Here is an 18,364-nt window from a genome sequence, read left to right as displayed (position 1 = left end):
GGGGCAGAGAGGGGTGAGGACCCTGACATCACCAGACGGCAGCCTGGCCTCCCATTCGGATGCTCCCCAGCTTCATCCTACAGGAACTTCCAAGCATCACAAGACACAGCCCAGGCGCCTCCCTCCTTCCCTGGGGCTTGGTTTCCCCATCTGTAAAATGGGAGCAGTGAGTCTCCATCGCAGGCTCCTGAAGGGATATTTAGATTATGTTCTTGGATGCCTGTTGTGTGCTGGGCAAATGTTGCCCCTTCTAAGCTTCAACTTCTTCATCGGCAACCAGGGGTGCGCACAGAGGCCATTGCAGAGGTGTGGAGTATTACAGCCACCTCTTCACCACCACCTAGTGGCCCCTGATGCCCCTTGAGCCTCAAAACTTAAAACCCACTGGACAAGACCACAGCTGAGGTCTCTGTTTAAGGACAGAGTTTCAATCCCAATTTCTCCACTTCGGAGCTGTGTGACTTTGGACAAATTCCTTGACCTTTCCATGCCTCAGTTTCCTCATTTATAAAATATGGGCAACTGAAGTGTCTCATGCTCATAGGGCTGCCATGGGGGTGAAGGGAGTGCCCTCCACAGTGTCCAGCACACAGTGGCTGTGAGTTGGTTATTATTCCACCGTCGTCATTGTTACCATGCTGACAGGCATGTTCTCCAACCCTGGGTGGGTCATAGATGGGCAGTGGCCCATGCCGACCACCTTCCTGCCTTCCTGATCCCCTGGCCTCACCTCCACATTGGGTGGGTCTTCAGGCTCCAGAAGGCAGGAATGAAGACTATGACAAGCAGGAGGAGAAGCAGCAGGTGAGGGTTCCAGCCTTCCTTTAACTCTGGGAAGGAAGCAAAGAAAGGGTTAAATGGCACCAACTCTACCAGAGGCCACATGGGGTAGGCATGGTGGGAAATGGGTCTGGGGTAGAGTAGAAGGGGGTGGGAGAGGCTGCTACTTCTAGTGTCTTGAAGTAAGATGGATCTGGGTTCAAATCTTGTTCTCATTCCTCACCCCAGGCAAGTAACTTCATTTATCTGAGCCTCAGTTATCTCATCTGAAAAACAGGGCTGATTCCCACTTCAGAGTTAGGAGGATCAAATGCCTAACAGAAGAAGCAGCTAGCACCCAACACAGGGCCTGGCCAGGAGGGGCTCCAGAAATGTCATTGAAGGGCTACATCTGAGGATGAACAACTGAATACCTCCTAGCTGTGCCAGGAAGCTCAGGGCTTAGGGTGGCTAGACCAGGACAAGATTTCGTACCAGGAGTGGGGTGTCCATCCCCGCTTCACACCTACCCTCTGACTGGGTCTGAAAGATGACCGGATCACTCCACTCACTCCAGGTCCCCTGGTAGGAAGAGCCAGGCATGGGCCCTGCCCGCACCTGCAGCTCATAGCTCGAGTCTTTGCGGAACTCCAGGGGGAGGAGGGAGACACTTCTTGAGTCCACTGAGATCAGCTTTCTCCTCGGACTCTGCCAGTACAAGGAAAGGATGCACCAGGTCAGGGTTAAACCAGGCCAGCCCCCGCCTCCAGCAGAGCCACCTCTTTTCCCAGCTTCCATCAAAGGGCCTGAGTGTCTCTTCTCTTCCCACAAGAATCAAGCCTATGCCTGAGTAGCTGGACTCAGGCATGGGGAGCACAGACTTGCCAGCACTGCCTGGCCCTTGCATGTGATAGGATGCTCTGTTTGATTTCTCTTTGATCCAATTCAGCCACTCACAATCCTGGCAGTGGACTCTCCCTGCAGGACTGGGCATACCTCAGGAGTGGGAATGGTCTGACAGCACTCCAGGCAATGCATACTTTTGGAATTCTTCAACAGTTGAGGACATTCTCAACTGATGTATCGATATAAGTCTCAGTACATCAGTTGAGAATGTCCTCAACTGTTGAAGAATTCCAAGAGTTGACATACTGACATTCCTAATAGTGGGCGTTTCCGGAACTCTTTTAACTACAGACATCTTAGCAATGGATACCTCTGGAAGTCTTCCACTGGGGACTTTCTAAAGTATGGCACTCATGGCCATCTCCAGCTAGGGCCATTCCAAAGGATGGACAATTCTAGGACTCTTCAGCTGTGACTGTTCTATCATTATTACTATTTTTATTTTTTAGAGACAGGGTCTCACCTGTGACTATTCTAAATAGTGGGCTGGAAGGACATCTCTCAAAGCCTTCATGTTTGAAACAACGGGCCTCTAACACTGGACATTTTTTTTTTTTTTTTTGAGATCGAGTCTTGCTCTGTTGCCCAGGCTAGAGTGCAATGGCGTGATCCCAGCTCACTGCAACCTCCGCTTCCTGGATTCAAGCGATTCTCCTGCCTAAGCCTCCAGAGTAGCTGGGGTTACAGGTACATGTCACCATGCCTGGATAATTTTTGTATTTTTAGTAGAAATGGAGTTTCACCATGTTGCCCAGGCTGGTCTCGAACTCCTGACCTCAAGAGATCCACCCGCCTCATCCTTCCAAATTGCTGGGATTACAGGCGTGAGCCACTGCATCTGGCTGGACCTTCTTAATCATTGATACTTCTGAAACTCTCCAACTATGGCCATTCTAAGCAATTGGGAAGCTTCCAGATTGCCCCGTTTCTGAAACTTCTTCTATTGTGACTACACTAGACCTGGGGTGGAGTCTGGGGAAGGGACAATCTCTTTGGCATGCTGACAGCCAAGGAGACAGGTTTGGGCAAGACAGATTATTCAGGGGTCTCCTACCTTGGGGAGAAGTGAGGGGAGGAGGAGGGACTGCTGTAAGGGAATGCTTGCACCCTTGGTCTCTGTTGTTGGCCATGAATGATGATACTCGCCCATCTCTCCCACCCGGATGCCCTTGCACTCCCTCCTCTCCCCTCCCCCGCCACAAAGCTGCACTGATCCCCACATTCCTCACCACAGCCCAGGGGTCTCCCCGGTTTCTGTACTGCAGCTCATACTGAAGCTTGCCCTTCAGCATGTAGAAAGCAGGGTCTTCATAATCTGAGCGCCAGGAGATATTATACTGTCCTGAGAAGGTCACAGTCACGTTGAAAGGGGGAGCCGGCTTGACTTGGTGGGAAAACCCAGGAAAAGAAAATGGGGTGAGATTTTGCTGTAGGTGAAAAGGATTTGATGATGGGAAGGAGTCCTGCCTGCCCCCACCCGGCCACCGTGCCTCACCCATCATGGATGAGATGAAGACAAACAACCCTGAGTGACTTTGGGCAAAGTACTACCGACTCTGGGCTTCAGTTTATCCATCTGGGACCTGAGAGATTAGGGTTGCAAACTCAGGGGCGGGCAGGTCACAGAGAGGGATGAAGCAGCTTTAGGGACTGTGAAGAAATAAAAGAGTCGGGCCGGGCACGGTGGCTCAAGCCTGTAATCCCAGCACTTTGGGAGGCCGAGGTGGGTAGATCACGAGGTCAGGAGATCGAGACCATCCTGGCTAACACGGTGAAACCCCGTCTCTACTGAAAATACAAAAATTAGCCGGGCGTGGTGGCGGCGCCTGTAGTCCCAGCTACTCAGGAGGCTGAGGCAGGAGAATGGCGTGAACCCGGGAGGCGGAGCTTGCCGTGAACCGAGATCACGCCACTGCACTCCAGCCTGGGCTACACAGAGAGACTCCATCTCAAAAAAAAAAAGAAAGAAAGAAAGAAAAAAGAAATAAAAGAGTTAAAAGTGAATGGCTCCAGCAGCACAGGGTGGTCAGCTTTTCTAAGTTTTCTAGGGAAACACACATGCACACGCATACGCACGTGCACATGCACACCCACACGCATGCCCACACTTGCAACACACACGCACACACACGTGCATGCACACACACATGCACACATACACATGAAATCTGAAACCCTGCTTTCTATGTACAGAAGGGCAAGTTTCAATATGAGGTGCAGAATGGGAAACGGGAGACCCTTGGAATTACCGTGTGAAATCTCCAAGGGTTTTTCCCCCTAGAGACAGGATCTCACTATGTTGCCCAAGCTGGAGTGCAGTGGTGCGATCATAGCTCACCTGTAGCCTCAACCTCCTGGGCTCAAGCCATCCTCCCACCTCAGCCTCCCAAGTAGCTGGGACTACAGGTGGATGCTACCACACCTGGCTAATTATTTGTCTATTTTGTAGAAACGGGGTCTCACTATGTTTGCCCAGGCTGGTCTCAAACTCCTGGCCTCAAGTGATCCTCTCACCTCAGCCTCCCAAAATCCTGGGATTGCAGGTACAAGCCACTGCACCTGGCCTATCTTAAGTTTTAAAGTTAGCAACCCATCCAAAAATATTCTCAGCAGCGTCCCGGCAAATCCATTCCTTTTCCATTTCTCTCCTAAATGATGGTATCATTTTCTTTCAACCCCAGCTACTTCAGGCAGTTGAAGACTCTTCTTAGCATGAATGCTAATGGTGAGGGCTGCCATTTACTCAGAGCCTGCCTGGCTGTCCTGCTCTGGGCAGTTTGACACCCCACAGTGGCCCTGGGAGGCCAATCTGATGGTCCCTATCTTTCAGCATCTCCCAGCAAGAGCAGAGCTCAGCCATAACAGCAAGCTTTCATGGGCGGCCTCCAGGTGAAGGTCAAAGCTGGCATTCTGTTTTTGCTCCATTCGAAGGACATTTCATGAACTTGAGCAGAACACAATATGTTAAGGGCCTCAAATTCCTCTCTTGTAAAATGGGCCCAGTTCCCGTATCATGGGGCTTGTTCAAAGGGATGAAGCTATTTAGCAGGAGGCGGTAACTTCAGAGGAACTGAGTGGCAAGTGTCTATTAGTGTCAGAGAGGAGTTGCAGGCCTCTGCCCTCACCTTCTCCACTTTCTCTTCTTGTTTATTTCCTTCCTTCCTTCCTTCCTTCCTTCCTTCCTTCCTTCCTTCCTTCCTTCCTTCCTTCCTTCCTTCCTTCCTTCCTTCCTTCCTCCCTCCCTCCCTCCCTCCCTCCCTCCCTTCTTTTTTTCTCTTCTTTCTTTCTTTTTTTTTTTTTTTTTCAGACAGAGTCTTTCTCTCTGTCACCCAGGCTGGGGTGCAGTGGCATGATCTTGGCTCACTGCAACCTCTGCCTCCTGAGCTCAAGTAATTCCACAGCCTCAGCCTCCCAAGAAGCTGCGCACCATCACGCCTGGCTAATTTTTGTATTTTCAGTAGAGAAGGAGTTTCCCCATGTTGGCCAGACTGGTCTTGATCTTCTGACCTCAAGTGATCCACCCACCTCAACCTCCCAAAGTGAGCCACCACACCCAGCCACCTTCTCCACTTTCAATCTGCCACCATCCAGCACTCTGCACCTCTCACCCTGTGATTTTGTTTACCACGTGCCTCTCTCGCCGGGCTCTTAGCTCCTTGGGGCGGAGGTTTTGTCCTCCAGGTTCAATCTGTGCACACAGCTCCTGGAACACAGCCTGGGGCACAATAGGCCCTCAGTAAATATTTAGCAAATTAGGCTGGGCAAGGTGGCTCATGCCAAAAATTTCAGCACTTTGGGAGGCTGAGGCGGGGGGATTGCTTGAGGCCAGGGCTTCAAGACCAGCCTAGACAGCACAGCAAGATCCCAGCTCTACAAAAAATTTAAAAATTAGCCAGGATGGTGATATGCACCTGTAGTCCCAGCTACTCAGGAGGCTGAAGTGGGAGGATCGCTAGAGCCTAGGAGTTCCAAGCTGCAATGAGCTGTGATTGTGCCACTGCACCCCAGCCTGGGGGACAGAGCTACACCCTGGCACGCTCTCTCTCTCTCTCTCTCTCTCTCTCTCTCTCTATATATATATATATACACACACATATATATATACACACACACATATATACACACACACACACACACACACACACATATATATATATATATATATATATATTTGTCAAATTAACAAATGAACCTTTCAAGGCCTCCAGAAAGGAGCTCTAAGGCTGCCTGTGATCCTGAAACCCGCACTGAGGGCTCCCACCGCGCCCCGAGGTGACGGAGGTGCACGTTTCACAGAATGCCACGGTGAACACTGGGTTGTTGCTGTTGCTGTTCCAGTGATGGGATGTTTTTGACTGAAATCGTTTCTAACCCCTCTTTTGTCCTCCCCGGGGCAGGTGGAGGCCGGCTCTGGGCTTCCCTGTGTGGCCTGGGTGAGGATCAGTCCCGGAAGACACCAGCGTACTGAGAACTGCCCCATGGGTACTCGGGAGATGTTTGCAGAGCCTGGGGGTCGTGAAGGGGGGCTGCTCAGCCCAGCGAGGCCCAGGACCCAGGAGGAGGAAGGGACCCTGAGCAGGAGGTGGTTAGAAAATCACTTCCTGCCCCAGCTGGGCCCAGGCTAGCTGCAGATCCTGGCAGGGAGAGAAACGCCAGAGAGAAATGCTTGGATTCACGCTGCAAGAGAAGTGGCAAGGAGGGGCCCCTTCTCTGCCCCGAGCTCTCCTCTGCTTCTGAGAAGCTGTGGGGGTGAGGGGTGTGGGGTGGCCTGGGCGGTGGGGCTGCTGCCTGCCTCAGTTCACTCAGCCCGGAGGGGCCCCTGCTCCAGATGGTGCATGCGTGTGCAGAGAACCTCGTGTCCTGGATCCCAGATCCGTGTGGCTGTGAGTGTGTGTGTGTGTGTGTGTGCGCGCCTGTGTGAGATAATGCGTGTGTGTGAGAGCGCATGTGTGTGAGTGTGTGCATGTGCGTGCCCGTGATGTGTGTGTGAGTCTGTGCATGTGTGTGTGAGACAGGGCATGTGTGTGAGAATGCATGTGCATGGGAGTGTGCATGTGTGTGAGAGAGTGCATGTATGTGCATATGTGTGTGCCCGTGTGTGTGATGTGAGTGTATATGTGTGAGAGTGTATGAGTGTGTGCATGTGTGTGCACATGTGTGTGAGTGCATATGTGTGTGCATGTGAGTGTGCACGTGTGTGAGAGAGTGCGTGTGTGTGTGTATGCCCATGTGTGAGTGATGTGAGAGTGTATGTGTGAGTGTGTATGTGTGTATGCATGGGTGTGTGTGTGTGCATGTGTGTGTGCGTGTGTGTATGTATGTGTGAGTGTGTATGAGAGAGAGAGAGAGAGCAAGAGAGAGACACAATGTGGGCCTCTGTGTCCACGCCATGCAGGCCGGGGCTGGGGAGACACCTGTGGGTTTGAGGGCGCATTTATGAGTCTGTGAGTGCGTGAGTCTGTGACCCTGGGAATGTGCATGAGTGTGCATGTGTCTGGGAGTGTGTGAAGCTTCACTCTCGCCCTCTGTGGTGTGACACCCCCTCAGCAAAGTGGTGCAAACCTGGACCCCCAGAGTGTGAAACAGACACCTCTTATACCCCAGCCCCTCTGCTGGGAATCTAGGGGCAGAAACTCCCGAGCTCGCACGCAGGGCCTTCCCGAGAGCAGGCTCCCTTTGCAGCCTGTGTTTGCCTCTGGGGCCGCTTTGGGTACACACACACACACACACACACACACATACACACACACATACACATACACATACACACACACACACACACCATGCCAAAGCCACCTCCCAGGTCCTTCCATGCCCTGCACTAGTTCTGTTTTGTTTTGTTTGAGACGGAGTCTCGCTCTGTCACCCAGGCTGGAGTGCAGTGGGGTGATCCTGGCTCATTTTAACCTCCGTCTCCCAGGTTCAAACAATTCTCCTGCCTCAGCCTCCCAAGTAGCTGGGATTACAGGCATGCGCCACCATGCCTGGCTAATTTTTTTGTATTTTTAGTAGAGATGGGGGTTTCACCATGTTGCCCAGGCTGGTCTTGAACTCCTGACCTCAAATGATCCACCTGCCTCAGCCTCCCAAAGTGCTGAGATTACAGGCATGAGCCACCACGCCTGGCCCCTGCCCTGGTTCTTGTTTTGTGTTCTGAGATGAGGTCTCGCTATATTGCCCAGGCTGGTCTCAAAGCCACAGGTTCAAGCAATCCTCCTGCCTCGGCCTCCCAAAGGGTTGGAATTACAGGTGTGAACCACCTCGCCCTGCCACCTGACCTAATTCTGAACTCACAGATAAAACTGCTCCCACCCACCAGGCCCCCCTGCCCCTGGGACGCCCCTCTACCTCCAGCCTGGAGGGAAATTCCAGGCCTCCCTGGAGCTTATGAAGGGGAAAAAACCCAGGAGGGTTTTTTTCTGTGACTCAGTGTCCTCCATTCACCTCATTATGGAGTCGGGATCCCAGAGAGTCAAGGTAAAAAAGACACTTGCTCTACAAACAGGGAGGCTGTCCCAGAGGTAGGTGTGCCTCATCCATGGTCACACAAATGGGCAGAGCTGAGCCGGAACACGAACCCAGAAGTCCCGGGTCCCAGCCTAGCTCCTTCCATACCTCTCAAACCTAGTATCAACCTTTCACACATTAGTAAAAAATAGCGCAACTCAAAATAGAACTCTAAGGTGTGGTGAGGACATAGGCCAGGTCAGATCTGGTGGAAGGAGGAGAGCTGGCCCAGAGGGCGGGGAGTGGGGGGCCCAGCCCCTACCTATAATCCTGGCACTTTGGGAGGCCAAGGCGGGTGGATCACTTGAGCCCAGGAATTCGAGACTGGCCTGGGCAACATGGCAAGACCCCCGTCCCTACTAAAAAAATTATCTGGGCGTAGTGGCGTACACCTGTTGTCCCAGCTACATGGGAGGCTGAGGTGGGAGGATCACCTGAGCCTGAAGAGATCGGGGCTGTGGTGAGCTAAGACTGAGCGCCACCCTAAGCCCGGGGTCCCAGGATACTCACTGCTGTCAGCCAGGAGAAAGCTACCACACTCCTGGGTGTAGTTGCCAGAGTGGTCTGTGACGTTGACACTGAAAATGTCGTCAGCCATGAAGTGGAATACGTCCATGTGACAGGTGTAGGTGGCGTGCGTGGCATTGTGGGCCGACCTGTGGAGGCTGCAGGAGGTGGCCTCGTCCTTCAGCTCTTCATACTGGTCTTGCCTTCAAGGACAAAGCAGTCGGTCATGGCTGGAAGCCAGGGGCAGGGTGGATGGTGGCGGGCTCCGTGCTCAGGGCCAGGGCAGAAACCCAGACTCTCAGGGCTGGGAGGGATTTGAGGCAGGGCTCGGGGGGTGGTCACCTGGTCCAACCAACCTTTTTCCAGGGAAGGTATCACCTCCCCTGCAGCATCCCCAGTGAACTGTATCCGGGCTCAGCTTGCACACCTCCCGGAGACCAGGAACTCACTACCTCATTTAGGGTAGCAGCTCTCAATTTTGGAAATTTGGGCCATTCTTGCTTGGACCAAGCCTAAATCTGTCCCTGTCGGTCCAGACAACCAGATGACTGTCCTACAGGAAGGGCACTAGGTATTTTGGGTTCCCTTCTCTCCTTTCTGTCCAACATCCACTTTTTTGAGACAGGGTCTCACTCTGTCCCCCAGGCTGGAGTGTAGTAGTGTGATCACGGCTCACTGCAGCCTCGACCTTCCCAGGCTCAGCTGATCCTCCCACCTCAACCTCCTAAGTAGCTGGGACTACATGCATGCACCACCATGCCCAGCTAACTTTTTGTACTTTTTGTAGAGATGGGGTCCCACCGTGTTGGTTAGGCTGGTCTCGAACTCCTGGGCTTAAGTGATCCGCCCGCCTCGGCCTCCCAAAGTCCTGGGATTACAGGACTGAGCCACCTCACCCGGTCCCAAAATCCACTGAATAGCTAATAAGAGCCTGTGCTGAGGGCCAGGAGAAGAGCTAAATGAACCTCATCTCCTCCTCTGGGTGGACTTCTGGGAAAGCTGGTGGGATGGGGTTAGGGAAAATGTTGTGGCTTTTTAACTCCCACTGGACAAAAATGGTGAGTTTTGAAGTACGTATAGGAGTTTACCAGATATTAATTTCCCTACCTAGACGTTCAGGTTCTGAACATGACCACTCTCTAGGCCCAATAGGGATGTGTGGACTGAGTTCTCTGCTAAATTTGCTGGAATAGAAGTTCTTGCTGAATAAATGCTCTCCAGGCCTCCCAGCCTGAACTTGCTCATTATTCCCCTCACCCTGCCTCACTCCACTCCAACCACACTGACCTCCTCCCTATTCCTCAAACTCACCAGCTCTTCTCCCACAGGGCCTTTGCACTGGCAGTGCCCTCTGCCCAGCTCCCTGGCTGCCTCCTTCTCACTAGAAGTTGTGGTCCCTCTACCTGAGGTCCAGTGTCCTATAGCACCCAGTGTTATTAGAAAGTATCCTGTTTAGGGCAGAACACGGTGGCTCATACCTGTAATCCCAGCACTTTGGAAGGCTGAGGTGGGCAGATCACTTGAGACCAGGAGTTCGAGACCAGCCAGGCTAACATGACAAAACCCTGTCTCTACTTAAAATACAAAAATTAGCCGGGCATGGTGGTGCACACCTGGGTGCAATCCCAGCTATTTGGGAAGCTGAGGCAGGAGAATCGCTTGAACCCAGGAGGCGGAGGTTGCAGTGAGCCGAGATCACGCCACTGCACTCCAGCCTGGGCAACAGAGCGAGACTCTGTCTCCAAAAAAAAAAAAAAAGAAAGAAAGAAAGTATCCTGTTTGGACCTGGCATGGTGGCTCACACCTGTAATCCCAGCACTTAGGGAGGCTGAGGTGGGCAGATTGCTTGAGCCCAGGAGTTTGAATCCAGCCTGGGTAACATGGCAAAACTCTGTCTTTACAAAAACTACAAAAATTATCCGGGTGTGATGATGCATGCCTGTAGTCCCAGCTACTCGGGAGGCTTAGGTGGAAGGATCACTTAAGCCCAGGAGGTCGAGGCTACAGTGAGTTCTGATCACACCACTATACTCCAGCCTGGGCAATAGAGCAAGACCCTATCTCAAAAAAAGAAAAGAAAAGAAAAGAAAAAAAGAGAAAGCATCTTGTTGGTTGTTTTGTGCATCTGTCTCTCCCAGCCACCGCCCCACTGTGGTATGTCAATTCCAAGGCATCTGGGGCCCGGTCAGTCTCGCTCTGCTGAATCCCCAGTGCCTGCTACAGTGTCTGGCAGGAACTTCACACATGTTTTGTTTTGTTTTGTTTTGTGAGATGGGATCTTGCTCTGTTGTCCAGGCTGGAGTACAGTGGCGTGATCATAGCTCACTGCAGCCTCGACCTCCTGAGCTTGGTCCTCCTGCCTTAGACTCTCAAGTAGCTGAGACTACACAATTGTGCCACCACACCTGACTGATTTATTTTTTGTAGAGACAGGGTTTTGTGATGTTGCCCAGGCTGGTCTCAAACTCCTGGGCTCAAGTTATCCTCCTTCCTTGGCCTCCCAAAGTGCTGGGGTTAGAAGCATGAGCCACTGCACCTGGCCTATAAATGGTTTTGAATGAATGAATGAGCTGATGGATAACGGAAGCTCTTCTTTATCCTGAGCTGCATAGGGTCTAAAAGGGACCCATGGACTTTGGAGTTGGAAAGTCTGAATTTGAATCCCAGCTCCAGCATTCACAGGCTCTGTGACCTTGGGCAAGTTGCTTAACCTCTCTGAACCTCAATGTCCTCATCTGTAAAATGGGAGTAATCATTGTGAGGGTTGGGAGTGACCATTCATGCGAAGCATGTAGCTGGGGGCCTGGCACCTACTAAGTGCTTGAAAAATCATGCGGGAGACCGGCCATCCCGGGGTCTCAAAACCATGGCCAACCTGTGTGGGCGAGATAGTGGCCTTTGAAGCTGGTGGATAGACCAACCCTGCGGGCTCCTGACTTTTCAAGTCCTGTGAGCCCTGAGTAGTTGTCTGAAAGGCGGGCACAGTGGTCCTCAGTGCATAGCGTCCTCCTGGGGGAATCACTGAGCAGGCACCGTGAGTTGCATCCCCAGGGACTGGCGAGGCCCGGCCACTTACCAGGTAAGGGTGAGCGTGCTGGGGTGGAGGTTCCACATCTCCAGGATGCAGATGACGGTCTGGAGGTAATCGGTGTAGCAGACGAGGTCGGGGCAGCCCCAGCCTGGAGGGTCAGGTGGGAGAGAGGCCTTGGTGGGTGGTGGCTTGGGACTGCAGAGCTTCCTCTCCACCCCCTCAAGGGCTGGAGGAAGAGTGGGTGCCGGGGTCCCCAGGCCGGGACAAATATGAGGACTCAGGAGCTGCTAAGATGTAAGCCTGGCACCCAGGGGGCCTCGCTACCTGGGAATTCCTTGTTTGAGCACCAGTGTTTCAAGGCTGGCTATGAAGACAGGACACTCATGATGGCAAATAATATAAAACTAGCTGGTCCCCAGCTCAGCACCCTCCCCCAGAGCCCTGCGCTTGGCCACCAGGTCTGTGTCCCTCCTGGCCAAGCTCCCACTCAGAATGGCAATATCCTAAATGCCCCGGATGTGGTAGGAACCCAGCCAGCGCACACCCACACACCCCAAGAGGGTCAGGACCTCATGGAGTCAAGGACAGCTATACTGAAAATGTCCCAAAACCCTGAAAGGAAGAGGCCTCGGCTCTACAGAATTTGGCTCCACAGGACACGCTCTCTCAGAGATTCAGGAAGGTGCTTCAAGGAGCAGGAAATCGTGAGAGAATTAAGAAGCCCTCAGACACTTTTGCAGAAAGGTCTGCGTGATCCTGCAGCCAAAAATGCCACCGCCACTGCCACCGCCACCAAGAAGTCATCAAGATATTGCCCTATGAGGCAATTTTGTTGGAAGATTTAACACCTTTCCATCCTGCTCCCCAAACATTAATTGTTTCACTGTGTCCTAAAACAGAGGTGCGATCATCATCTAAATTTTGTTAAATGTCGGACAAAATCAATGGAATAATTTGTAGTTTTGTTTTGTATATTTGAGTGCCATTTCCACTATTTTTTGCTGCTATTTACTAGAAACTTGTACTGCCCATCTCTTTTTTTGAGATAGAATCTCTTGCTCTGTTGTCCAGACTGGAGTGCAGTGGTGTGATCTCAGCTCACAGCAGCCTCCACCTCCTGGGCTCAAGCAATCCTCCCACTTCAGCTTCCTGAGTAGCTGAGACTACCGTTGTGCGACACCATGCCTGGATAATTTTTGTGTTTTCGTAGAGACGGGGTTTCACCATGTTGCCCAGGCTGGTCTCAATCTCCGGAGCTCAAGCGATCCACCTGCCTCGGTCTCCCAAAGTGCTGGGATTATAAGATTGAGCCGTTATGCCTGGCCTTGTTCCCCTTTATAAGTGGGTTCGTTTTCGGTGGCTTTTTCCTATTTTCCCTTGACTAATGAAGACCCGTGAGGTGATGGTGGTGGTAGGTTCCCTTCTTGGGTCTCAGTCGAGGACAGAACCTATATTCGGAGCAAAGAATACTGTGTCTGGAAACATCCTTTAGTCCACTGTGGAGGTGAGAACACTGAGGCTCCAAGACTAGACCACATCTCTCGTCTCTGTTGGTCTGGGCTGCTGAGACACTCACCCAGGGAAGGAAAAACCTAGTCTGTGCTAGTTTTTCATAGCCGCACACATGGCAGACATTGCTAATGGATCACAGCACTCTCTCCCCTAGGCGTGACCTCAGAATGCTTCTCAACACAGCTCTCCAGGCAGTGGCTACCAAGGGGTCTGAGTCATGGAAATAAATCTTGCTCTAGAGGGGGCTTTCCTCAGGGAGACACACAGGACTTGTCAGTGGGGTGCAAAGGAGCTAGTTCCAGCATTTGATGGAGAAAACAGGACTGATTTTGGCAAAACCTCAACACAGAGCCTCTAAGTAGCTGTGTCATCTCTGAGTCTGTACCCTCATGGTTCTTTCTCAGGGCGCTAGGAATTTGAAGAAGAGCTGCCATTCCTAGCCAGGTTCAAAGCTACCAAGGGACAGAGCTTGTTTCCAAACTTGGGGAGGCAACAGCAGCCCCCGAATGGCATGGAGGTGGCACCAGGGATGGGAGGGTGGGAAAGTGCCCGGTCAGTACCCCAGCTACAGGGCAGAGAGCCCCAGGGCCATCCCATGTCTGGGGTTATGAAAGCGTGCAGGAGGCAGTGAGAGACGCACAAAGTGACTGTGCTGTCCCCAGCTCTGTGACTGTAAACACGTGAGTCAAAACTGCTTCTCCTCCCCATGTGTAAGCTGGAGATATTGCTTGCCCTAGAGGCTGTTGAGGTGTTGAGATGACATGGTGCCTGTGCCTGCACGCTGCCTGCACACGGCTATCACTCAACAGACAGCAGGACAGAGTGGTGAAGACCATGCTACAGTTTGAATGTCTGTGTCCACCCCCAAAATTCATATGCTGAAACTCAGTTGCCAATGTGATCATATTAAAAGGTGGGGACTCTAGGAGATGATTAAGTCATGGGGGCAGACCCCCCGAATGAATTATTGATCCTGTAAGAGGGCTGGAGGAACCCAACATTCAGCCCCTTTTTGCACTTCTGCCACATGAGGATGCAGCGTGCGTCCCCTCTGGGGGTTGCAGCGTTCAAGGTGGAAACTTAAAGGCAAATATGGGGGCCAGGTGCAGTGGCTCATGCCTATAATCCCAGCGCTTTGGGAGGCAGAGGTGGGTGGATCATTTGAGGTCAGGAGTTCAAGACCAGCCTGGCCAACATGGTGAAACCCCATCTTTACTAAAAATACAAAAATTAGCCATGGCATGTGCCTGTAATCCCAGCCACTTGAAGGCTGAGGCATAAGCATTGCTTGAACCCAGGAGGCAGAGGTTGCAGTGAACCAAGATTACACCATTGCACTCCAGCCTGGGTGAGAGAGCAAGACTCAGTCTCCACAAAAAAAAAAAAAAAAAAAAAAAAAAAAGCAAAGATGGGACCCTCACCGGAACCCAAGCTGCTGCTGGTGCCTTGATCTTGGACTTCCCAGCCTCCAGAACTATAAGCAATAAATGTCTATAATTTATAAATTACCCAGTCTCACGTATTCAGTCACAGCAGCACAGACAGACTAAGACTGACTCCAAGAACAAATTGATCCCAGCTCCGCCTCTGCCCCGTGGTGTGGCCGTGCACCTGTCTCTTAGCCTCTCTGAGCCTCCTCAACCAAAATCTGGGTGTCATTACAACATGGGCCTTGCAGGACTGTTGGGACAGTGGAATGGGATGACGCTCCGAGCTTTGCATGCAGCCAGAGCTTGCTATCTGCACCCACCAGATGTGAAGCCATGATGGGTGACCCAAAGGCTTTTTAGAACCAAGACGGTAATGCTTGCCACTCAGAAAGGGAAAATCAAAGCTTCACATCTGTTTCCTGAAGGAGCTATTTGAGGTCCTGGGTCTTCTGGTAAAAACCAGAGAAAAATGCCCATGAGTCAGCAGAGCAGCCGTTGAGTTCCTCCCCTGCCCCTAGGCTGGCCTCCACACAAGTCTGTGCTGGATCCTGCCTCCTCATGGCCCCCTCCTCCCAGAAGCCCTCCAGGATCTCTTAGTTCTCAGCAGTGTCCTCTCAGTCAGACTCCTGACCTTCCCAGCTCTGCTTTCTAACATCGCCCCCTCTAACCACAATATCTGGTCCTCCGCAGGCTGCCTACCAAGATTCGGTCTCCTTTTGGCTCTTCCTCCTGTCCCCAGCCCAGGGACCACCAGTGCCTGCTAAGAATCCAGCGATTTTTTTGTTTGTTTATTGTTGTTGTTGTGGTTGTTGTTTTGAGACAGGGTCTCGCTCTGTTGCCCAGGCTGGAGTACAATTGTCACCTTGACTCACTGCAACCTCCACCTCCCAGGTTCAAGCAATCCTCCCGCCTCAGCCCCACAAGAAGCTGAGACTACAAGCATGAGCTCCTATGCCTGGCTAATTTTTTTTTTTTCTTTTGTAGAGATAGGGCTTCACCATGTTGCCCAGGCTGGTCTTGAGATCCTGAGTTCAAATGACTACCCTCCTCAGCCTCCCGAAGGGCTGGGATTCCCGGTGTGAGCCACCACACCCGGCGCAGCAATTGTTGAAAAACATTTCCAAGGAGAGTCATTACAAAAGGAGACACCGAGGTTAGATGGAAGGCAGAACTTCCTCACTCAGAGAGTTACAGCCAGCCAAGGCAGAGGTCAGGGGAAATGAAGGATGAAGCCTGTCATCCCCCTAGTGACACCCGAAGACATAAGCCCGCGGGCTGGGCCATGTGAGACTCACGTCTACTGCTTCTGGTTCGTGGAGCTCTTTGGTGGATGGATTCTGGTTAGTGGAGAGCCGGCTACTGGACTCGTGTCAGCCTCAAGGGCACGGATGCCATCTGTTCTGAATCTGTGGACTCTAGCCGTGTTTTTGAGCCCACAAAGCCAGCCCGGCCCTAGCTCAGCTCTGTGATGGGGGCCCTCCCCACCCGCAGACCACGGGCAGCCACTTACCTCCCTGGAGCAGCAGCAGGAGCAAGGGGGCGGCCCAGCCACGCAGCATGCTGACTCCTACAGGCCTGCAAGAGATGCACAGCAGAGGGTGAACCAGGCGGGGCTCAGGGCTCCCCCAGCCTCCCCCTCATCCTGTCTCTTCTCAGGCAGACTTGCCCTCGATTCTTGGAACTGTCTTAAGAAAAAAGCAAGATCCCGCGGAGACTGTGGATGACCCCCAGAACTCCCACCTCCTAGAAATGGCAGATTCACCCTGAGAATTCCTTCTCCCACCTTCTTCCTGTCCCCACATCACATCACAAATGCAGAGTGAATTTGTTTTATTATTTTATTTTAATATTTTTAGAGATGGGGTCGTGTTCTGCTGCCTTGGCTGGAGGGCAATGGCACAGTCACGGCTCACTGCAGCCTCGACCTCCTGGGCTCAAGCGATCCTCCTGCATCAGCCTCCCGAGTAGCTGGGACCAAAGGCACGTGCCACCATGCCTGGCTAATTTTTAACACATTTTTGTATGGATGGTATCTTGCTATGTTGCCCAGGCTGGTCTCAAACTCCTGGGCTCATGTGATCCTCCTACCTTGGCCTCTCAAAGTGCTGGGATGACAGGTGTGAGCCACCATGCCCAGCACAGGGTGAATTTAAAGAGTGAGGAGATTGCTGACTATTTTGCCCTTGCTGAGCCTATTGATGTAGCATTGTGTGTGAAATTAAATTATGTATGAATCTATCTAACAAAGAAAGAGGGAGAGAAAATGAGAAGAAGAGAGGGAGAGAAGAAGAAAAAACTAGTTTGGAAAGTGGGATCTTCTGAGGAGCAATTTTGGATCTTCCTTCCTGTAAACATCCATGTTGATAGCTCAGTAAATTGGCCTTTTTATTTTATTTTTTTTAGACAAAGTCTCACTCTATTGCCCAGGCTGGAGTGCAGTGGCCCGATCTCGGCTCACTGCAACCTCTACCTCCCAGGTTCAAGCGATTCTCCTGCCTGAGCTTCCCAAGTAGCTGGGAATACAGGTGGCCGCCACCACGCCCAGCTAATTTTTGCATTTTTAGTAGAGACAGAGTTTTGCCATGTGGACCAGGCTGGTCTCGAACTCCTGGCCACAGATGATACACCTGCCTCAGCCTCTCAAAGTGCTGGAATTACAGGCATGAGCCACTGTGCCCAGCCATCAATAAATTGGCTTCTTACTGAATAATAAATCCAAAGTTAACCCACAAAGTTAACCCCTGCTGAATACTTAAGGTTAGCCCAATAATCAGGCTTCTTACTCCATTACAAAGCCCAGATTAGCCCACTGGGGAGCATGCTAGGAAATCCAGGCCCAGCCAAACAGAGAAAACTTGACCTCCTAATTTGGGCCAGGATGGAGAAGGAAGCTCTTTGGGGAACAGAGTGAGGTTATCTGGGAAGAGTGGCCTTTTCTGTCTTGGGCAGATGAATGACCCACCAAGCTTGCAATGCCAGGCTCCTCCTGGGACTTGTCTGTTGCACCCACCAGCTCTGTGTCTGTTTGAGAAAGTGCCAACCAGAGGGCAGCGGTCCACCTATCTAGACTCAGGAGCCCCTCCCAGACCAGTCCCCACAGACAAGAAGGGAGCTAAAGCTAAACCTAAGAGGGATGTCCCCTGCAGGACCCAAGTCATAGGCATGGCTTTCTCCAGACACTATGCCTGACTCCACAAGGGGAAGATCGTCCTCCTCTGCGCCGGGGTTCCCAAAGATCCTCCTCTGGCCCCGTCCATAGTTCCCTCTGACGTCCCTCACAGAGTCACCAAAGAACCCTGGGTCAGGGCACAGGCTGGGGAGCCAGGGAGGTTCAGATGACCAACTGTGTGGCTCCGGGCCAGTCCGTTGCCCTCTCTGAGCCTTGTAAAGTGGAAACAGCAAGGCCTGCTTCCAGGCTTCTTGTGAGAATTCAAGGAGGTGATTTGCATAAAACCCTGGGGATGGCCCCCATCACATAAACACTCAACCAACAGCTGTAATGGATGGAGAATGTAGAGCATCAGAAATGGAAGGGGTCTCAGAATGATCCAGCCAAGAGTTGTGAAAATATCTCATTTCCAAAATTTTGGCCATATTTGTATACTGTGTGCACTGTTGTTTATTTTAATATATATTTTAATGTATTTTCCATAGATAAGCACACTTAAAAATTTAACTCCAGCATCATCCTAAGCAATAACATTGCTACTCA

The 18,364-nt window shown here is 51.8% G+C and overlaps 1 protein-coding gene across 4 annotated transcripts in view; it reads right to left on the bottom strand.

Annotated features, from left to right (window-relative positions):
• The window catches only part of IL21R (interleukin 21 receptor), a 48,524-nt gene that overhangs the window by 4,460 nt on the left and 25,700 nt on the right, over positions 1-18,364 (bottom strand). For 2 of the 4 annotated variants that reach the window (XM_005591521.5, XM_045381677.3), the window contains exons 2-7: positions 16,163-16,227; positions 11,756-11,858; positions 8,683-8,882; positions 2,895-3,049; positions 1,290-1,467; positions 731-830 (exon numbers count right to left, since the gene is read on the bottom strand). In XM_005591521.5, coding sequence (XP_005591578.2) covers positions 731-830; positions 1,290-1,467; positions 2,895-3,049; positions 8,683-8,882; positions 11,756-11,858; positions 16,163-16,211 — 785 coding nt within the window. In that variant the 5' untranslated portion in view covers positions 16,212-16,227. Of the gene's footprint in view, positions 1-730; positions 831-1,289; positions 1,468-2,894; positions 3,050-8,682; positions 8,883-11,755; positions 13,159-16,162; positions 16,228-18,364 lie in introns of all 4 variants that reach the window. The other 2 variants (XM_074026826.1, XM_065537565.2) reach the window with 2 other exon arrangements.

Source organism: Macaca fascicularis, chromosome 20, assembly GCF_037993035.2.
Source record: "Macaca fascicularis isolate 582-1 chromosome 20, T2T-MFA8v1.1".
Taxonomy (NCBI): Eukaryota; Metazoa; Chordata; class Mammalia; order Primates; family Cercopithecidae; genus Macaca; species Macaca fascicularis.
Note: the sequence above shows the minus strand (reverse complement) of the source record. Positions and strands in the feature narration are given on the sequence as shown.